At 46.8% G+C, this 19,268-nt stretch overlaps 1 protein-coding gene across 1 annotated transcript in view; it reads right to left on the reverse strand.

Moving 5' to 3' along the window:
* Nucleotides 1-4,991: 4,991 nt before the first annotated feature.
* Nucleotides 4,992-19,268, reverse strand: part of LOC118771587 (zinc finger CCHC domain-containing protein 2-like) — a 33,732-nt gene continuing 19,455 nt past the window's right edge. Inside the window, exons 4-14 of the mRNA XM_036519594.1 lie at nt 19,139-19,210; nt 18,138-18,238; nt 17,008-17,102; nt 12,017-12,091; nt 11,498-11,558; nt 11,088-11,193; nt 9,946-10,016; nt 9,365-9,465; nt 8,823-8,954; nt 7,034-8,203; nt 4,992-5,355 (exon numbers count right to left, since the gene is read on the reverse strand). Of these exons, the coding sequence (XP_036375487.1) occupies nt 5,294-5,355; nt 7,034-8,203; nt 8,823-8,954; nt 9,365-9,465; nt 9,946-10,016; nt 11,088-11,193; nt 11,498-11,558; nt 12,017-12,091; nt 17,008-17,102; nt 18,138-18,238; nt 19,139-19,210 (2,046 nt within the window). The 3' untranslated portion in view covers nt 4,992-5,293. The remainder of the gene's footprint in view (nt 5,356-7,033; nt 8,204-8,822; nt 8,955-9,364; nt 9,466-9,945; nt 10,017-11,087; nt 11,194-11,497; nt 11,559-12,016; nt 12,092-17,007; nt 17,103-18,137; nt 18,239-19,138; nt 19,211-19,268) is intronic.

The following is a 19,268-nucleotide window of genomic DNA, read 5'->3' on the forward strand; positions in this document are numbered from 1 at the left end:
CCCCCCCCCCCTCCCTCAGCCAGGATGCTGAGGGCCTACACTGTGTGCACAGTAAACACACACACACACACACACACACACACACACAGGTTTGGTATGAAAAGCAGCAGTTTCCTGGAGGGAATGTGGGTGACTGACAACACTCTGGATCTTTGGTATGGATGTATTGCAGTGATGTCACAAAGAACCCTCCGCCCCCCCACCCCGCCCAGCTCTGTTCTATGTCGTGAGGCCTGTATGACAGTATAAGGACCTGGCACAGCCTGCTTACAGTCAGCCCGCTGTAAACACATGCAGATGAGCCGCCTCTGTAAGACTGGTTTGTATTAAAATTTCACCTCTCTCCACCAATCCCTCTGTCCTCTCGCTCTTTGTCCGGAGGAGTCTTGTGTTGCGTGTTCGCGTTGGATAACACCCATGACCATACCTTTCAGCGTACAGCACTCTATGTATCGTGTGTGCTTTCCTTGCCACCTCAGTAAAGCAGCGTGGGGCACAATTGAGTTTAACATTAAAAGATGGCTGTACTTACGCAGCTCATTGAGTAGGTCTACATGGAAGGGGCACAGACTGTACCCTGTAGAGATGCTGCTTGTTAAACCATAAAGGCCAACGAGCGATGCCCGCACACAGTGAATGTTTCATCCGAGTACTGCTGTGGCAGGACACTGTATGACAGCTGTATAAGGCGATAGAGGGGGAGATGGGGTGTTATTTAAGCAAACCATAATACCATAATAATAAAATCCCCCCGAAAGTTGCGTGACCTTTCGTAATTGTTATCGTCTTGTTCCCGCTGGTTCTCATTGGGCACACTCATTGACGGTGCCATAAGCAGAGCCAACTGCACTGCACATGCGCAACTCTGATCAAGGATCGGCTTTCCCACAATTTGCACAAAAGTAGACCGCCTTCACATGCCCCCCTCCCCACCCCCCCCCACCCCCACCAGATGGGCGGAGCTGTACGGTTGCCACGGCCCGGGCGGGCGGGGCATTCCGTCACGCGATCCTGCTGCACGCGATTTCGACGCCCCCGGTCCCTGGGTTGCACGCACCGTGCCGTAGACGGCCTTTCAATAAATCCACCCCCCCCCCCCCAGATCTCCTCATTAACTCCCCCATCCACGCAAACCCTGCACTCCACACCACCCCCATCGCCTTCTTAGTCATACCAAAACCACAGGCTCTCCGAGTTCTTCCCCTGCGACCACCCTCAGTAATATCACAGACGTCACAGAGCTTCAGCTATGAGGTGTCTTCCTGGTAGCTGACCCTTGGAAAGACATTTCAAGAATTCACTATTGCGTTTGAGTAATCCATAGGTCACATCCTTTGAAATGATTCAAACGGTATTTCCTATTTGGTCTTGGAGAAAGGATGTTCAATCTATCAGCTGTGGTTCTTTTTTTACCTTGAACACTGAATTTAACAAGTGTTCATTTTGTATTTTTACTCCATATTTTTCCTTAATTTCAATGACTGCAAAAAACATAACAAAAAAAAAAAACCAAGGTTTCCTTGGCATTCGCAAATACAACCAAGGAACATCAAGTCAGTGACCCTTACAAAGAAGTTTGAGATGGTTTTACAGTAAATGCCTCTATTTGAATAGACACAGTTCATGTACATTTTATTAGCATTGTATTAGAGATGATGTTTTTGTCATGCTTGTGAGAAGGGAAGGCACTATGTGGGGGCTATAACCGGTTATATCCTTAGTCCAAAATGATTTTTCTTTGGTAATTTGTTCTCTGAGATTGATTAACCCAACAGGCAAGGGGTATCTGAGGATAAGGTGACTTGTTAGTGACTGCCCCCTTCTGGCCACCTGAAGAATACCCTCGTGATGATTAAACCCTTAATGAGTACTACCCTAAAAGTGAATGCATTTTAACTATGTACATTTTAGGCTTTCGTAGTTATATTTATATCAGCACAAGCCAGACAGTATAAAAAACAAAAGAGCAGTTGCTACAGTACAAAGCTGTATAAATGGGTCACAATTTGGTGGAAATTCATAATCGTTGTAGTCTAATTAGCCTTGGAATGTGTTAAACTGATCCTAGCATCTTTGTAATGTGACATAATACGTTCCATACGTGCACTTGTGATTCACTGTATATTTCAAACAGAATGTGTCCCAATTCACATTTTTACTCCTTAAGCACTTCCACTGACAACAGCGCCAAGTCACATGGTCCCGGGGTGTCCCAAGCTCAAAAGAGTAATGGCTTGCTCCTGCCTGCCAACTGATACATCATCAAAAGGAGACTTTCGTTTCACTGGCTGGAATCCCACATTCCCCAGATCAGGTGTTCGTGCTCGCAAATGGAGACACTCGAACACCACTCACAACCACCACTGCCATCCTGGCCTCCTGCCACTTCTCTCCCGATTCACATTTTTCTTATAGAAAAGAAAAATAGTTTATTACACTAAAATGAGAAAGTGCACTCTTCAACAGCATATTTCAGTGGTGACTCACTTTTTTCAATCCATCGTTTTGTCAACTGTTGTTGAATAGCATGTCCATCCAAGAGGAAAAAAAAAATCTAAAGCCAAACTATGACACCGTAGAACATCTGCTCTTGGTGCGGTACACCGATAAAGAATGGTTTTCTATGAGAAAGCAGAAAAACAGTGAAAATGAAGAGAAGCAAATATTTGAGCAGAAAGATCTCTTGATGTGTGAGTGGTTGGGAACAAAAAAAAAAAAAAACTGTGGATCTTTTTTTTATTATTTATTGCTGTCAATTCCAAGGAAAAAAAATCAATTTACATAAAATCCAAATTTGTTCTAGAAATATATTTGACCTTTCCAGTACAGAATAACATTTAGATATCAAAGAATACAGTAAACATACCACTAGAGGTAATCGTATACCCCCATATAAACAGTACAGCATTTTAAACCTTTAAAGGCATTCAACAAATACAGCTGGCAGGTTTGTATTTACAGTACAAACATCCTACAAGAGCACAGGAATCTTTACCCACTCACTTTACTCCACTCAAGTACTTCTGGTCCACATTTTTTTCCTGTTTTTAAAAGATTTTTTTTTTTTGTTACGAGCTCAGTTTTCACTATAAATTCCATATTACCCCAAACATCAATACAAAAAGATTGTTCTCTCTCATCACAACCAGGAAGGGCCTATATAAGCTACTTCAGTGACTGAAGCAAGCTTTTGGAAATACTGTAGATTAGAAACAGAAGTCATCCAACAGAGAAACATAAAGGGAGTTCTGAGATACGCTACATACATACACGTGGATGTTGTGTATGTGTACGTATGCACGCACACCCTATCAAAGACACACACACACATGTGCTAGTTGCAGGTTGGCCTTAAAATTGGCAAGGAATTTACTTTCTTTGGAACCAGTCACACAAGTAATAGTCTTATCTATCCCACTATGAAGAAATTCTCTCACTCATTCAATGAGGTCATTCTATTCATACTGAGATTATTTCCAGTCTGAACATATACCAAGCGTGTGTGTCCATATTCGAGTATATATGTTACAATTAAAATAACTGCATCACTCAGTGCTGTGTACGGGGGGGGGATTCCAGGAAGAATTTTTACATCATAACTGCAACAGGCTTTTCAACCTCCCCCCTGTGGACAGAGGTGAGGTCGTTGCCGTCAATATGATTCCCTCTGTCAAAATCCTGAGCAAAGAGAAAGCAAGCAGGACTGGAAAAAAATAGCACCACCTCGTGGCCAGAGCCTGCAGTGCATCGTTAACAAAAGAACACCGTGAGGACAGCGCCGGAGCAGACCATGACTGACGGCAGTCTCTAGTTCCGTTCACTGTGGAGCTGCCCCAGTGCACTCAAGAACAAAGAAAAAAAAATCTAAACAAAAAATACCTGGTAGCTACACTGGGGGTGTCAAACACATCTCCTGGAGGGCTGCTTGTCGTTTGTTTTGCCTTCAACCAGTCAATTAGGAGTCAGTTTTTAAATCATCAATACATCACATCTTATTTAAACTGTGCCCTCTACATAAAGACTTATGCCTGCAATGCATTCTGGGTAAAAGTACAACTGTAAATGTACACAGTAATGTGTATTAAATTAGCGAATAAGACCAATCAAGTCGGCGTTACTGGTTGGAGGAAAAACCAGCAAAAACAACACCTTCCAAGGTCTTGCCTGCTGTAGTGCACATAAAAAACAGCATTAAAGCAGCATTATAACAAAATGACCTGATGTAGATATGATTGATAAATTCTTAATGCATGGGCTTCACATTAAATCACACGGCAAAAGATACAATGGTAAAAAGGCTAAAACGACGCTGCCAAATTTAAAATTAAGAAATGAAAAGAATTTGTACATTCAAAACATTACGACAGGAGGAAGATGAAACAAAATAAGCTTTTAAGTGTATATTTCAAACAGGAAACAGGTGCATTTTTTCAAAGTCATTTCCTTGCCGAAACAACGTCACAGAAGCTGCTGTATCACAGGAGCTACTGTTTGTATCTGTATGAACACGACGTTCCTTAATTCACTCTACCCACTGTACTTTGTTCAGTTTGTTTCAAATAAATATAAAAAATGCATCTTTTTCAAGAATTAGCTGCTCTAACAAAATCCATAAAATGATTTTGTTTCGAAGAAAAAATCCTATGCATTTTGAAGTTTTAAAGCTGTCTGAATTCCTTTTTCTAACTTTGTTTCCTCTTAAGGGCAAAGGCTCACGGTAAAACTGTCTGGTTCGTGTCGTTTTATCTATAGGCAGGCTGGCCTTCACGTCAACAGACGAGAAAACGCTTGCCACAAGTAAGTGAATATCTGCGCTGCTCGGCCCATGGCGATTCAGATACAAAGGCAGAAGTGTTCTCGTAGAAATCAGAGGATAGGAAGCATAAATAAACAATCGTAAAAATAAACCCACAAAGATCCCTCCCCTCAAACCTCCCATTTTAAGATAAAAAAAAAATCACCTAGCATCCGTAATCTTAAGAGATGTGCGGTTTTTTTTTTTTTTTTTTTGTACAATTTAAGAAAAATAAGTTAGTAAACACTAGATGGCGCCCCGAGCCCGTCTTCAGTGCAAAACGCCAGAAGCCTCTGAGGGAAGACCTCTGTGGAAACGAGGGAACGGGATTCTCGCTCATTAGGAAAACAGGAGAGATCGGGAGGCGTTTGTTTTTCCTCTCTGCCAGGTGCTTACACACATTCTGAAACCAAAATGAAAAGCACCCATGAAAACACTGGTTCTCTGGAATCTGTATTGTAGCGGAGCGGGGAAACGCAGCAGGGGTCTCCCGTGGGCTTAGTCGCCTTTGTCAAGTGCTTCGGGGGAGTGGGTGGCGACGTACTTCAGCCGAAATCCACCTGGAAGACACACAGGAGGGATGTCACAGCACAGAGGAGGTGGAAATAAGCATGATGGGTACTTGCTGACAACGGCAACTCCTCCTCTGGCCTTTCTCACGGTGGCCGTGAAGGTTGAGGTGAATGTGTTAAAAAGGGGTAGGCAACATTCCCAGACGTGGTGCACAGCATCTGAAGTAACAGTGTGCATCATTTCCAAGGGAAGTGGCAAATGTACTTTACCTTTCTACCAAAACTGTTTGTTAAATTGTCACTTTGTTAAATGTTTAAGGATTGCCATCGTTCCATTTCCAATACAACAACTGAGCTCATCAATCAATTTCATCTGAAGTGGTTGATTGTCAGTATTTGTGCTGTAGTAGTCTGTGTGGGCCAGCCCATTGGTTATTGAGCACCATCTTAATTAAAGGCATATTAAATACAGGTGAGTGTGGGTGGAGAACAGAAGGCTCACTTTTTTCAGCTGACTGTGTGTTCAGGCTGGTTTTGTTTCTTGTTTTTTAAATTATTGGGTTTTTTTGAACATTTGCTCTTTCTACTTATTTTTGTGAGAAGTGTAAGCCAGCTTCTCCATTGTACTAAAACATGTATACAGATGAGGTGTGAATTGGGAGTACACTGGGCTCTACACCACAAGGCTGATTTATGGGAAATTTATGTTTTATTTATTTCACATATAGCGTAATATATCATATAACATAATGTTATTTCACAGGAAAGCCAAATAATGTCACCAGTGGTCACTCACGAGGTCTAAAGAGATGTGGTTCTCCTACAGCAGCGTTTCTCAAACCTCTCCTGGAGTACCCCCTGCCCTGCAGGTTTTAGATCTCTCCCTGCTCCAACACAGCTGATTCAAATGATCAGTTTGTTATTAAGCAGCTTCAGGAGTTCATAACGAGTGGATCATTTGAATCAGCTGTGTTGGAGCAGGGAGAGATCTAAAACATGCAGGGCAGGGGGTACTCCAGGAGAGGTTTGAGAAACGCTGTCCTACAGCACAGCGCACCCGTCTCCATACAAGGACATTGGTTTGTTTAGGTGAGAGGAAGTGCTCCCCCTACTGGCTAACCCACACCACTACAGCCTGCGGGCTTCATTTAAGAAGTCTTTTTCCATTTAGACAGTAAAATGATGGGACGGGATGCTGACTGGGTCATATGGCTGCTGTCAGGTTAAGCCACAGCATACTGTATGTATGTGGTGGGTTTCTGAGTAACTTAGTGCCTAAGGCACTCTAAGGCACAAGCTGAACTCTTTGGCCCGAGTTTGAACCCCGTCAGCTATGACCAGGAGCCACAGTAGCAGTCACACCGGCCTTGTCTCACTGCTCTCAGTCACCCTGTGATTCGTTAGGAAGGTCACTAACCTCTGATGCCCGCCCAGTTCGATGTAATGTAGCGCCCAGTGACTCGTAGTGAAAAAAGCATCCGCATGCTGCGTGCGAATGTTTGGAAGGACAGCGTTTGTCTTGCCTCTGTGTCCCCACGTGAGTGCAGAGGTTGTCATGGTGAGATGAGCTCAGTGTGCTACTCTTAGCATAGCGATGCACTTATGTGGGAGTCGCTCTGGGTAAGAGCGTCTGCTAAATGACGTGATGTGATGTAATGTGTGCAGCTGGTGATCCTAAACCAGGGCTACAGAAAGCGGGGGGCAGCGTTAAGCAGCGGGGCGTTACCCTGCTGCGCGGCGTCCGCCGAGGGCTGCTTGCAGTCCTGCGCGTAGTGCCCGCCGCCGCCGCAGTTGTAGCAGGAGACGTTGCCGTTCTTCTTGGCACCGGCTACGCCCCCGCCGGCCCCGGGCGCCAACCCCCCCAGCGCAGGGAAGACGGGCGGGTAGAAGCGGCCGAAGGCGGCCATCTGCTGCAGGGCGTAGCCGGGCTGCGCGCCCGCCAGCACGTGCTCGGAGGGCGAGGGGGCGTGGAGCAGGGGCGCGGCGGCGGCGGCGTAGGGGAAGAAGGGCAGCTGGGCGGCGCCGTTGGTCTGCAGCGCCTGGCTGAGGTAGCTGCCGCCGCACAGCGAGGGCAGGTGGAAGAGGGGCGGGACGCCCAGCACCTGTCGGGCCAGCTGGGGCGGGAAGTAGAAGCTGGGGGCGTGGCCCCGGCAGCCGCAGGCCCCGCAGCCAATCTGCTGGGGAGGGGGCGGCGGCTGCTGCTGCTGGGACGTCCCCCCGGAGCCGCCACTGCTGCCGCTGCTGCCGATGTAGGAGGTGCTGTCGCTCTGAGCTGCGCTGTGTTTGAGGGCGGGGCTGGGGATGGGGGCGGGGTTTGGGGTGTGGGTGGGGACAGCAGGCAGGGGCGTGGCCTGCACCTGTCCAGCAGCAGGAGCGCTTGTGGCCCCGCCCACAGAGGGGGCGGGGACGGTGAATGCTGGGGGCGGGGCGGCGGCCTCAGTGGTCACCACGGGCTCAGGGGCAGGGTAGACAGGTTGCAGCGGGGATGTGTGAGAGGGGCCTGCGGGGATGACGCCTCCGATGGTGCCCACGTGGGGGGGCGGGTGCGACGGGGAGGGGCTGCTCTTGGGAGCGGTGTGGGGGGAGGGGCCGGTTTTAAAGCGCTGCACGAGGGGCTGGAGGGGAGGGCTGAACGTGGGGGGCAGGGGGGCGGAATCGGGGGGGTGCTTCTCTGCGCGTGCGGGGCCAGAGAGCGGCTGGCGGGGGGCGGTCGCCGCCTGCGCCCCCGCTGCTTTACCCTCTGCCGCCTGTGGGGGAGCCGTCCCGTTCTGGGACGCGTACTGCAGGGAGGGCACCAGGGGGAACGGGGGGAAGGTGGGGGCGCTCAGGGGACACTCCTGAGCGACGGGAACCACTGCCGCGCCGGAGAGGAAGTCGTCAGAGTTGCTGTCCGTGTCTGTACAGGGGGGGGCAGGGGGGCAGCAGTGAGAGGACAGCCTCGCAAAATCCGGAAACAACAAAGCTGAGACAGCCTCTCAGTGTGTGTGTGTGTGTGTGTATATGTGTGTGTGTGTGTGTGTGTGTGTGTGTGTGTGTGTGTGTGTGTGTGTGTGTGTGTGTGTGTGTATATATGTGTGTGTGTATATGTGTGTGTGTGTGTGTGTGTGTGTATGCGTGTGTGTGTTGTGTGTATATATATGTGTGTGTGTGTGTGTGTGTGTGTGTGTGTGTGTGTGTGTATGTGTGTGTGTGTGTATATGTGTGTGTGTTGCATGTATATATATGTGTGTGTGTGTGTGTGTGTGTGTGTGTGTATGTGTGTATGTGTGTGTGTGTGTGTATGTGTGTGTGTGGGTGTATGCGTGTTGCGTGTATATATATATATGTGTGTGTGTGTGTGTGTGTGTGTGTGTGTGTGTGTGTATATGTGTGTGTGTATGTGTGTGTATGTGTGTGTATGTGTGTGTATGTGTGTGTATGTGTGTGTGTGTGTGTGCGTGCATGGAAAAGCCCTATTAAATGTATGAGTGATGCTCGGGAAACAGTACAGACAGGAGGACAGCGGTCCACCTTACCCCTGTCTTTGTCATCCTCGTCCTCGCTGTCCAGGCTCTCCCGCCCGTCTCTCTGCGGGCTGGAGGGGGTGCTGGAGCTCGAGGACGTCTCCCCACCCGAGTCCTGGCGAGAGCCCGCCTTCCCGGGACGGCCTACGGGGAGAGGTGACGGGGATCGAAATGCTGTTGCCCGATGAAAAAAACGACACTGACGTCAACTGTGTTTGATGTAGCAGTCATTCGGTTATTTGAATAGTTTTTGTTTTGGGGGGTATCTCTCTGTTCCACTGCGACAATATCATTGCAGTGCGCGTGTCAACTGTTACTGAAGAATCAGCATCAATGCCCATCATTTCAGCATTACCAGATCATGTGCTTTTGGGGTAGCAAGGTTTTACCATTGGATACTGCAGCAAAGCAGGTTGGGTTTCGTTCCTGGCTCAATGGAAGGTGAAAGAAGGTGTTTGCCCTCTGCTGGCTGCCTGCTGCCATTACACATTGTTTGATGTGTGGAAACACACAGGCAGAAGGCAGACCTGCAATAATACAGCAGGCTGAATTACCTGTCTCTGTAGGCCGCCTCTTCGTCTGTGCTGGAGGGGGGGGCCCCAGGAGCCCATTACAGACACGGCCCAGCTGCCCCTCTCCTTTCTTCTCCTTCTCCCTGACAAGAGAGAGAGGGAGAGAGAGGAAGACAGAGGTAGAGGTAGAGAGAGAGAGATGTGACATCCATACAACCCAGCAGCAATCAATTTGCACAGATTGCAGTGTGTAATTAGATAAGCCAAACATACTTCTTCAGGATGTATGTCACCTGTGTGTCTGCCCTAATTAATTACGACAACTGCCCTAAACCGTACTTAACAGGTTTATCACTGCTGTCTTTTAGCAGTGCAGAGCTAAGCAGAGGCTCGCTATGAGGACGTCTCTGCTGAAAGCAAAGCTCGGGTAAGGCTGAGGGAATCCACTTCTTCAGCCAGTGGCCAAATTCTGCTGGTAGCTTCTAAACCCCTGAATGCATAGCAACCTTACTACTCACTCAGGTAGAGAAACCGCCTCAGAGAATGCTAACCCCAGAGGGAGAGTGAGTTAGCTAACGCTGGATGGGGTACTCCAAAATAAGGGGCTGCCGCAAAATTCATACCTGTCCGCCACTCCCAATCTCCCTTTGCTCTTGTTTCCAGGGAGACCACTCCGTTTGTCTTCAGCGAGGTGCTAGCAGGGAGGAGAGACTGTCAGAGACACCCAAAATGCAAAAAGGAAGAGTCTTTTCCCTGCGCCGAACTGCTGAGACCCAGGTCTCAGAAGGCTTGAGCTAAGCGCCAGGATCCAATTACAGGCCTCACCACGGAGCCGAACAAAACCACTACATCTGCAAGATACTGTAAAAGTGGCAAAACCGTGACCCTTTCGTTGGCATGTGTAATATGAATCTCTGGAGTGCAATTATTTCAGCACAGCACGCCTGCATTTGCCTTTGCTCTGGAAGGTGTAATGGAGTCATATTCCGCTCATTAACACAGCTGTGAGACTGCACCCTGGAGACATGCGATTCAAGCTCTGAGAGTGTACTTTTCAGACTTCCCCCAACAAGAACCTGTCTCATAAGGCAGGAGCTGGCTGCAGAGCAGCAGACCTTATCCGGAAGTCTTATCCAATGTGATCTCATGCCCTAAATGTAACGTCCCTCACATACATACACAGCACCAGTCAAAAGTTTGGACACACCTACTCATAAAAGGGTTTTCCATTATTTTACTGTTTCCGACATTTTAGAATAACAGTAAAGACATCAAAACTATGAAATAACACAAATGGAATTATGTGGTGACCAAAAAAGTGTTAAACAAATCAAAAAATAAATGTCATATTTTAGATTCTTCAAAGTAGCCAAAAATGTTTTTTTAAATACATTTTTTTGGAAAGAAATTCATACATTGGCATCCATTTCACTATTTATGCTTGTTTAAGACACATATTTCAAGCATTTAAGCTTAAGTCTTTAGATCAAAATGTCTTCAAATGCATGTTTCCCATTATCTTAATCAGGTGTGTCCAAACTTTTGACTGGTACTGTATTGGTAGTGGTTAGCTCAGAGGATGTGTGTACAAGTTGGCTCAGTGGATGAGTTTAGCACTTGCAGCTGAGGCCTGTGCCGACACGGCCCAGTCACAGGGCCATGAAGCCACAGAGAGAGGGGAACACTGCCCCGTTCTGCAGCCCCGCCCGAGAGGCAGACCCCCCTGAGCTCTGGCCCGTGTGCCCGTTAGCGTCTCCAGCGTTACCTGCTGAGGGCCCAGAGCCGCCCTCCCACTCCAGTCCCCCAGGCCGTTCTGCTCGGTGTGAGACGTCCTCCGGCTCTCCTCCAGGCAGCCCTTCACACTGCGGGCACTTCAAAGGAAAGCACAACGGCACCACGTTACATGCTAATTAACTTAGCAGCTTTAGCGCCGTTAGCGTAGCAGATGCCCTCTTCTAGGGCCACCTGCACAGACTGAAATTTTCATACCTTTCATCCATTCGTTCAACTCAGTATTTATAAGAGCTTAATTAAGATTGAGTACCTTTCTCAAGGGGATGGGTTAAACTCACAGTCTCCCACCTGGTATTTCAATCTGGAGCCTTTCAGTTACACGCCCAGTCCCCAGCTGCCACTTCGCAGTGACACGTAGTGACGTCAGCAGAGACGGCTTACCTGAGGCCTGGGCTCCTGCTGCCATGTCTCGCCCGGTGGCCTGGAAGGTACGGCTCTGGGTCTGAATGGGACACAGTGAGAGAGAGGAGCTGAGACCAGGAGCTACAGAGCAGCCTCCCTTATCTCCTTAGCCACCTCAATGTGAGCACTGATATCCTTGAGTGGGACAGTGAGTCAGCAAAGAGAGAGACTAGTAGGGGAAGGGGGGAGTTAGCGAGCTAGTTATTATAGCTGGCTCACTGCAATGTAATTAACTACATTAATTTTTTATTAGACTTTTATTTTGTAATTTAATGCTTTTATTTTCCACCCATGCTTTTATGGGTCCACCAACCCAAAAATGTTTTCTCCTGTAAGATGCAGGGAGTCATTTGCATACTCCTTCAGACTTCATCCTGAGTGTGACTGTGGTCTGTGTGTATACAGTAAGCGTTTATATGCAATTTTGTGTGTGTCTCGATATGTGTGATGTGTGGAGTGTGTGTGTCTATATATATATATAGACAGGCTGGCACACACCTTCCTCTGGGCTGGACGTCTCGGAGCAGTCTTGTTTAAATTGCTCGACAGGCGGGCTCAGGGGTGCGGCGTTACCTGCAGAAGGGAACAGATGGCAAGGCCACACCGTCAGAGCGGCTCCAAGAACAAGCCCCAAAAACACACAGAAACCTTCAGCTGCAGCAGGCTGCTCAGACTCCACTCACACATGTACAAACAGGGTATTCCGTCTCACAGCGTCACTTCATAGGCCCTGGCGATCAACCCTTTCTGACAATAAATCATAAAGCTTATTCTATATAACACCATTCTATAGTGCGGGGGTGGCCAACCCTCTCCTGGAGGGCCACTTGTCCTGCATGTTTTAGATCTCTCCCTGCTCCAACACAGCTGATTCAAATGATCAGTTTGTTATTCAGCAGCTTCAGGAGTTCAGAACGAGTTGACCATCTGAATCAGCTGTGTTGGAGCAGGGAGAGATCTAAAACATACAGGACAAATGGCTCTCCGGGAGAGGGTTGACCACCCCTGCTATAGTGCATGTTCCACAGCACAGTGGTTGCAGTGTGTTGCCATGGTAACAGAGCTGGACTTGTAACCAAATGGTTACAGGGGTGAATCCCAGATGAAACACAGCTGTTGGACCCTGGATAATGCCATTTCTATTAGTGGTACGAGGTACCTGAATATGGATGACATCTGACACATGACCCAGCTAAATAACCTACTATAATATAAGTTACTGCCCCTGGATAACGACTATAATACATAAATGTTACATAATGAATGTAATTCAAACATCACATCAAGATTACCATAGCATAATTACATATTATTCAGAAATGGAAGTGAAAAATCTGAATCTTCTAAATCAGGCTTCCTTACAGCTTCACACAAGCCTTTTTCTCATCAGTCTGAACTGCACAGAAATTATACTCTGAAAACAATATCTATAAATTTGTTTCAAGTCTTGTCAGTGATATATTTCTCATAGCTCCAACATCTGTACTTGGAGTCACAGTAATTTGTGTGTTTTATCAGTAATACCTAATTCTGTCATGTAACAATACACATTTGTATATCACAGCAAGATATGTGAATCTTATGCACAACATCACTTTAAGGTGGAACCACCTTCTGCCATCATTCAGTGTAACAGCACAGACGGTAAGAAGCCAGTGCAGAGCAGTGACAGGCTATACCTTAACACCGAAGCCAAAGCTTTAAGCAAGCCTTGTGTATTTGTTTAAAGTACAGAGTGGGAGGCTGACTCATGTTCTCTTTGTGTGTGTCTGTATATACGTCTGTAGGAGGAGTGTGTGCGTGTGTGTGTGTTTGGCTCTGTGCTGAATATGCAAACTGGTGCCAGACTGCGTGGGCTCCCCTGTGAAGCGCAGTGCAGTCTTTTGAGGAACCATATCAGGAACCACTGCGTATCTTTCACAACGCCACAACGCCCAGGGATACAGCCGCTTGTCTGGACCCCGGTACTGAGGCTCGGGGAAGGGGGGGGGGGGGGGGGTGGGAGGGGTCACAGGACAGGGCCATTCCAGCACTGAGATGAGCTTTGCTACATTGCAGAAAACCCATGACCCAAAATTCCAGTCAGACTGCCTGAGACACACTCCCCCATGACCCATAATGCACTGCTGCCAGCTCCTGGTGTCCTCTGGACCAGGACTTCTTGTAGCAGTGCTGTTCTACCAGCAGGCAGGTACTGTGTCAAACTAAGAATGATAACTACAACTAAAACTCAAAAATATGTTAGCAAGTCATTTGTAGCAGTAACTGGATTTTTTTTTCCCTCCAAAACACTCGTCAATCTATTTTTTTCAAATAGCATACTAAATCTTTGTCATGGCCTCAACATCCTCTTTTAAACTGTACTCACTGAATGAACATTCTGCTTGTGGAAAGCTGTATACAGCACTGAGTGACCCCAGTAACACTCAGTGTGACCAGCTCCACTCATTTCAAATGAAAGAACTGGCATATTTTTAATGTTACTATTACTGTTCTCAAGGTGACTAGGTCTTAAAAGCCTCACTTCCAAAGGGGGCAGACTGTCGGCTAATATCTGTAATAAACTATGCCGCGTGCCACCCGCGCTGCGAAGCCACTCCACGATGAAGTGACTTCCTGAGAGCAAAGCCGTCTCTTCCTTGAGAAGAGGAGACGGGGAGGTGCTGAAGGAACAGAACAGCCAGACGGAGAGCTGCAGGTGGGAGGCACAATCTGTCAGGGCTCTCAGACTCCCCCCAGCAGGGGGCGCTGTTTGGTTCTTTTATCACCAGGCGATTAACAACACTCAGCCTGCAGCTCGAGCAGATGGAGGGAACGCTCTCCTCGTGTGGCACAAAACACACTCATGCCAGCAAACACACACACACACCTCACACACACCTCACACACACCTCACACACACACACACACACACACACACACACACACACACACACACACACACACACACACACACACACCTCACACAACCTCTTGCATTACACCTCGCACTGACGTTGTTCATCTCAACGTCTACCATGTACATGACCCACAGGCCACACATTTCAGCACAGAAACAAAAATCCCCCCCGTGATGTCACTCGGGACAGAGGGACCCCTGAGTCTCTGAGGACACACAGTGACCCCCGCTGATATAATCTGTGAAAACGAAGGCTACGCATTATCACACCACGTCGGATCATAACATGCATCTTCACCCCCCTGGGGCTTAACAACGGAAGCAATTCCACAGCAATTTCCATGAACATATTATAACAGGCAAGAACATTTGGAGGGAACTGAGACAACCGACAGCAACTGAAATACTGATGAGCATAATTAAATATTAAAAACTGAGGGTTACAACAGGCACACAGGAATCAGACTGTAATATTACTATCACCTGGAATGTCTATGTCAAATGATGCGTGTGGGAGTGAGGGAGGAGATTGCACTCTTTCTCCTGTTAACCATCCAGCCAATCAGAGACCAAGCTTTCACAGCGAGGCTAAGGGTGTGTACCTGACCAAATCCAGTGCTGACCAGAATCTGCTGGTACTGTACCTTTTGTTCTTACACAGGTTTGTCACAATGGATCTGAAGTATGCGGTGCTATGGTCTGGTGTTAGCGAGAGCATAGTCATGCCGTCCTCTGTGCCAAAACAGGCTGCAGCTTAACACCTGGGGCAGTCTGCTATTCGCTGTCACACTGAGTCAGACCCAGGTGTGTCAACAGATCCCACCACAGGCTGGGTCACAGTATTCCTTTGTACCAACCTACTTGGTCTTTTTGTGTATGAACAAGAAACAACTAAATATGACGATGTTTCAAATGAGAAACGCACTCAGGAATTACTTGAACAAACATCTTCTGGTTATTATAGACTTTATGGGCAGTTAGACTGAGCTGTGGAAGCAAAGTGATTGTATTTTCCTGCGAAATTAACTGGAACGATTTTCTTAGAATGTTTACACTGTGCATCTGTGTCTTGTATTCTGTCAGGAAGCACTACATTACACTGCATTACATTATTGTCCTTTGGCAGACGGTCTTATCCAAAGCGACTTAAACACTCTTGACCAGAAACCAATTTATAATAATATAGGATTTTTGTTTATTTGACCAAAATGGACTGGAGCACACAACGACTACAGCTATCGCACAACTCCTTTTCCCTCAACAACCAAAAACTACTCTTGAGCTTAAGTGAAGCCGCAAAAACAAAATAAATAAGTAAATATAGATGACGTTTTCACTGGAATCGGAATGCAACACACACAACTGCCTGGTGATGTTAATGTCTGGACAGGGATCGGGTCCTTTGGTTAGAGCTTTGGACTTGAACTGTACCAACTCCTGACCCGATTGCTTCCGAACAGGCACCAGTGTATAAATTAGGGAAATGTAAGCTCTCAGATACCCTGTCCAAGGATTTCTGCTACGTAAATTAGCAATGTAATGTCCGCAGGCAGTGTAATCTAACAGTTAATGAACTGGGATGTTAGCCAAAGGATTTCTGGCTCAGAGGGATGCTTCCATTGTATCCTTCAGCAAGGTATTTCAGCTGAATTGCATCACCAAATGTCCATCTGTTCTGAATGGATAAGGCAGAATGTCGCAGTGGACGAGGGTATCTGATTAGAAACCAAAAGTGTGATGTAATGGATGGGTCTGTGCAGCGTGTGGGCTAGGTTGCGAGTGTTGCTGAGTGCTGGTTGGTGGCGAGTGTTACCGAGCGCTGATTGGTTGCAAGTTTTGCCGAGCGCTGATTGGTTGCGAGTGTTGCCAAGCTCTGATTGGTTGCGAGTGTTGCCAAGCGCTGATTGGTTGCGAGTGCTGATTGGTTGTGAGTGTTGTCGAGCGCTGATTGGTTGCAAGTGTTTTCGAGTGCTGGTTGGTCGCTCGCTGGTGCTGCTGAGGGATGCACCAGCGGGTTGAAGAAGGACAGTGACTCCTTGTGACACAGTGCAGGAGGCTCCGTGTTAAACTAACGAATGCAAATATGTCCTCAGACAGCAATGGAGACCGCTTGGCCTTTCAACACTCTCGAGTTGCCTTCACCTTCATGTATTGGATTTAGGGGAACCTTGTGAAAATATTTTTTTCCACAAGATTTGAGAAGTTCACAGGGACAGACATTCAGCCTAAACTTCGTGTATGGAGCCAGAAACAAAAAGCACACCACAAGAATAACCCCAGCCATTGTTATTGTGTCCCAGTATGTCTGTGTGACTGACAGAGTACCTCTGTGTCTGCCTCTCTGATTGGGTACCTGTGTGTCTGCCTCTCTGATTGGGTACCTGTGTGTGTGCCTCTCCGACTGGGTACCTCTGTGCCTGTCTTGCTGTGTCTGCCACTCTGATTGGGTACCTGTGTGTCTGCCTCTCTGATTGGGTACCTGTGTGTCTGCTTCTCTGATTGGGTACCTGTGTGTCTGCCTCTCTGATTGGATACCTTCACGTCTGCCTGACCGATACAGGTGTTGGGACAAACATAGTGCAGGACTTACAGTGGCTGCAGCTGTCTCTGGAGCGGTCAGACAGGAAGAATCCACAGACCCTCCCTGTCTGGCAGAAAGACTGTGGAGCCAACAGGAACTTCTCCCTGTCACAGAGGGAAGAGAGGGCAAGAAGGAGAGTGAGAAAAGAGAGGGAGAGGAGAGAGGAAGAGAGGGCAAGAGGGAGAGACAGAAGGAAAAAGAGAGGCAAAGAGAAGAGGGAGAGCGGGAGAGAGCAAGGTAGAGAGGGAGAGCGGGAGCGAGTGAAGAGACAGCATTAATCTAAAAGACAAGTTTCTTACAGCTTCAGTCTCCCTGGCACCAGCAGGTCAGTCAGTGCAATGCATACAGCGCATTAGAGACCTATTTATTCTTTGAAAAGGACATCAAACAAGAGAAAGCAGCAATTCCTCAAAAGCAGCACAGAAATAAGCATGCCTTGAAAGTAAAAAGATCAATGCCACTGACCTAAATACTGCAGCCTAGAAACATTACAAAATAAACACTTAAAAACAGGCATATTTCTTAACAGCAATCGTAGGGAGCTTGCAGATATGCAAAAGCTATATGATAAGGAAATTCTTGCATCCTTTTCCACACGATAAGACGCAAGGAGATGTCAATTCAGCATATCAGTAAATACATTATTCGACAAGAGCTGGCAGCTGGACCAGAATCTAGGCAACCAGTCATCTAGATGACCAGCTACTGAGGTAACTCATTGGTTAGGTGGCTAACGCTCTAACTATCAAGCCTGATCACTAGCAACCTAGCGAGCTAGATCACTCCTGAGCTAGCCAAGTAGGCAGGCCACTCCACTCCATTTGCACTTTTAAGATCATAAATTCAACTACACTTACGAATCAAGCTACTTATCAGTATCAAGATATCAACAAAAACACCCCAAAAAATGAATTTGGAACACGATGCTACATATCAGCTACCACAACCTTAGCCTTGACCACCGCATCAACAAACCCAAGCAAAGTCAAAGTTTTTAAACTGCCAAATCCAAAGGTAAGAATAACAGAGGATTAAAAAACGCATAAACCTTGCGTGCACCCGTGCTCCTGAACGTGACCTTCGGAGGCTGGCACGTTAGCGCTTAAGGCCACCGCTGTGCTACGCGGGATTACCCTCACCTCAGCGTCTGCTCCAGGTCCTTGCCCTCGCACTGGTCTCCATGGTGAAGCAGCGTCAGAATCCCTTTCTCAAAGGACTCTGAGGAGCTCTCCTTTGGAAGCTGGTTGGGGAGAGGGCAACAGAGTACGGTTTCACTCCCTTGTAGACTCTTACAGTGCACTCATACTGTGTGCAACACATAAAAAGACTTTTCAGCATCAGCTACTGTATGAGCGTATTGCAAGGAGAGTTTATCCTGTGTGCAGAAAGCATTACTGTGTGTTTACAGTGTGTGTCAGTAAAATTATAATGAAAGTTTACAGTGCACCAGTTGTACAACAAGGAGAATTTTCAGCACATGTTAAGCACATTATAAGAAATGTTTACAATATGGCAAACTTGGCATATTATAAGAAGGGCTTACAACGAATGATAGGTGCACTAAAAGATACGTTTACAGCATGTTAGATGTTTTATTGCTAAGAGTTTAAAGTGTGCTATAACTGTTTCCCGCATTTGTTATGTGTATTGTAAGAAGTGTTCTTGAAAGCTGAAAATGTTCATCCATCTGGAATAGATCTATCAGCCTCTGGGGAAGGTTACTCTGGATGCACAAAACATTTATAAATCTCTCCTAAAAGACCACTGTATTGGTGTATGCCTGGTACATGAAACGTAACAGTAAACCCTTACACATAAACACAACTCCTTACATTCATTTCCACATTACTTAGAAATGTAAAATCTGATTTCAGTTAGACATGTATGTTATGATAACTGATAACTCCTACTAATTGTCAAAGGACAGCCCTTGATACTCTTTCAGCTAAAAGCAGAATAATTCTGCCAAATATAACCAATTGTTCACCAATGGATTATCTCAGAAAAAGAGCTTCATCAGTAAATAAATAAAATATCCATCAATGGACAGGGGGATAACCCCTCTGCTTCTGTGTGCATGATAAGGTCCTTCTGAATTATGCTCCATACGGTTTGCTGGCTTTATGAAATGGTCCCCCACCTTTAACAAGAAGTCCTCCAGTTCGTGGTGTGTCTTGGTCACGCTGGTTGATGAAGAGTCCGACCACTTCACCTGAAAAAGCACAGGAAGCATTGTTAGGCCTTTAATTAGTGCTTTTCCAATCCAGAAT

The sequence above is a fragment of the Megalops cyprinoides genome, chromosome 24 (assembly GCF_013368585.1).
Source record: "Megalops cyprinoides isolate fMegCyp1 chromosome 24, fMegCyp1.pri, whole genome shotgun sequence".
NCBI lineage: Eukaryota > Metazoa > Chordata > Actinopteri > Elopiformes > Megalopidae > Megalops > Megalops cyprinoides.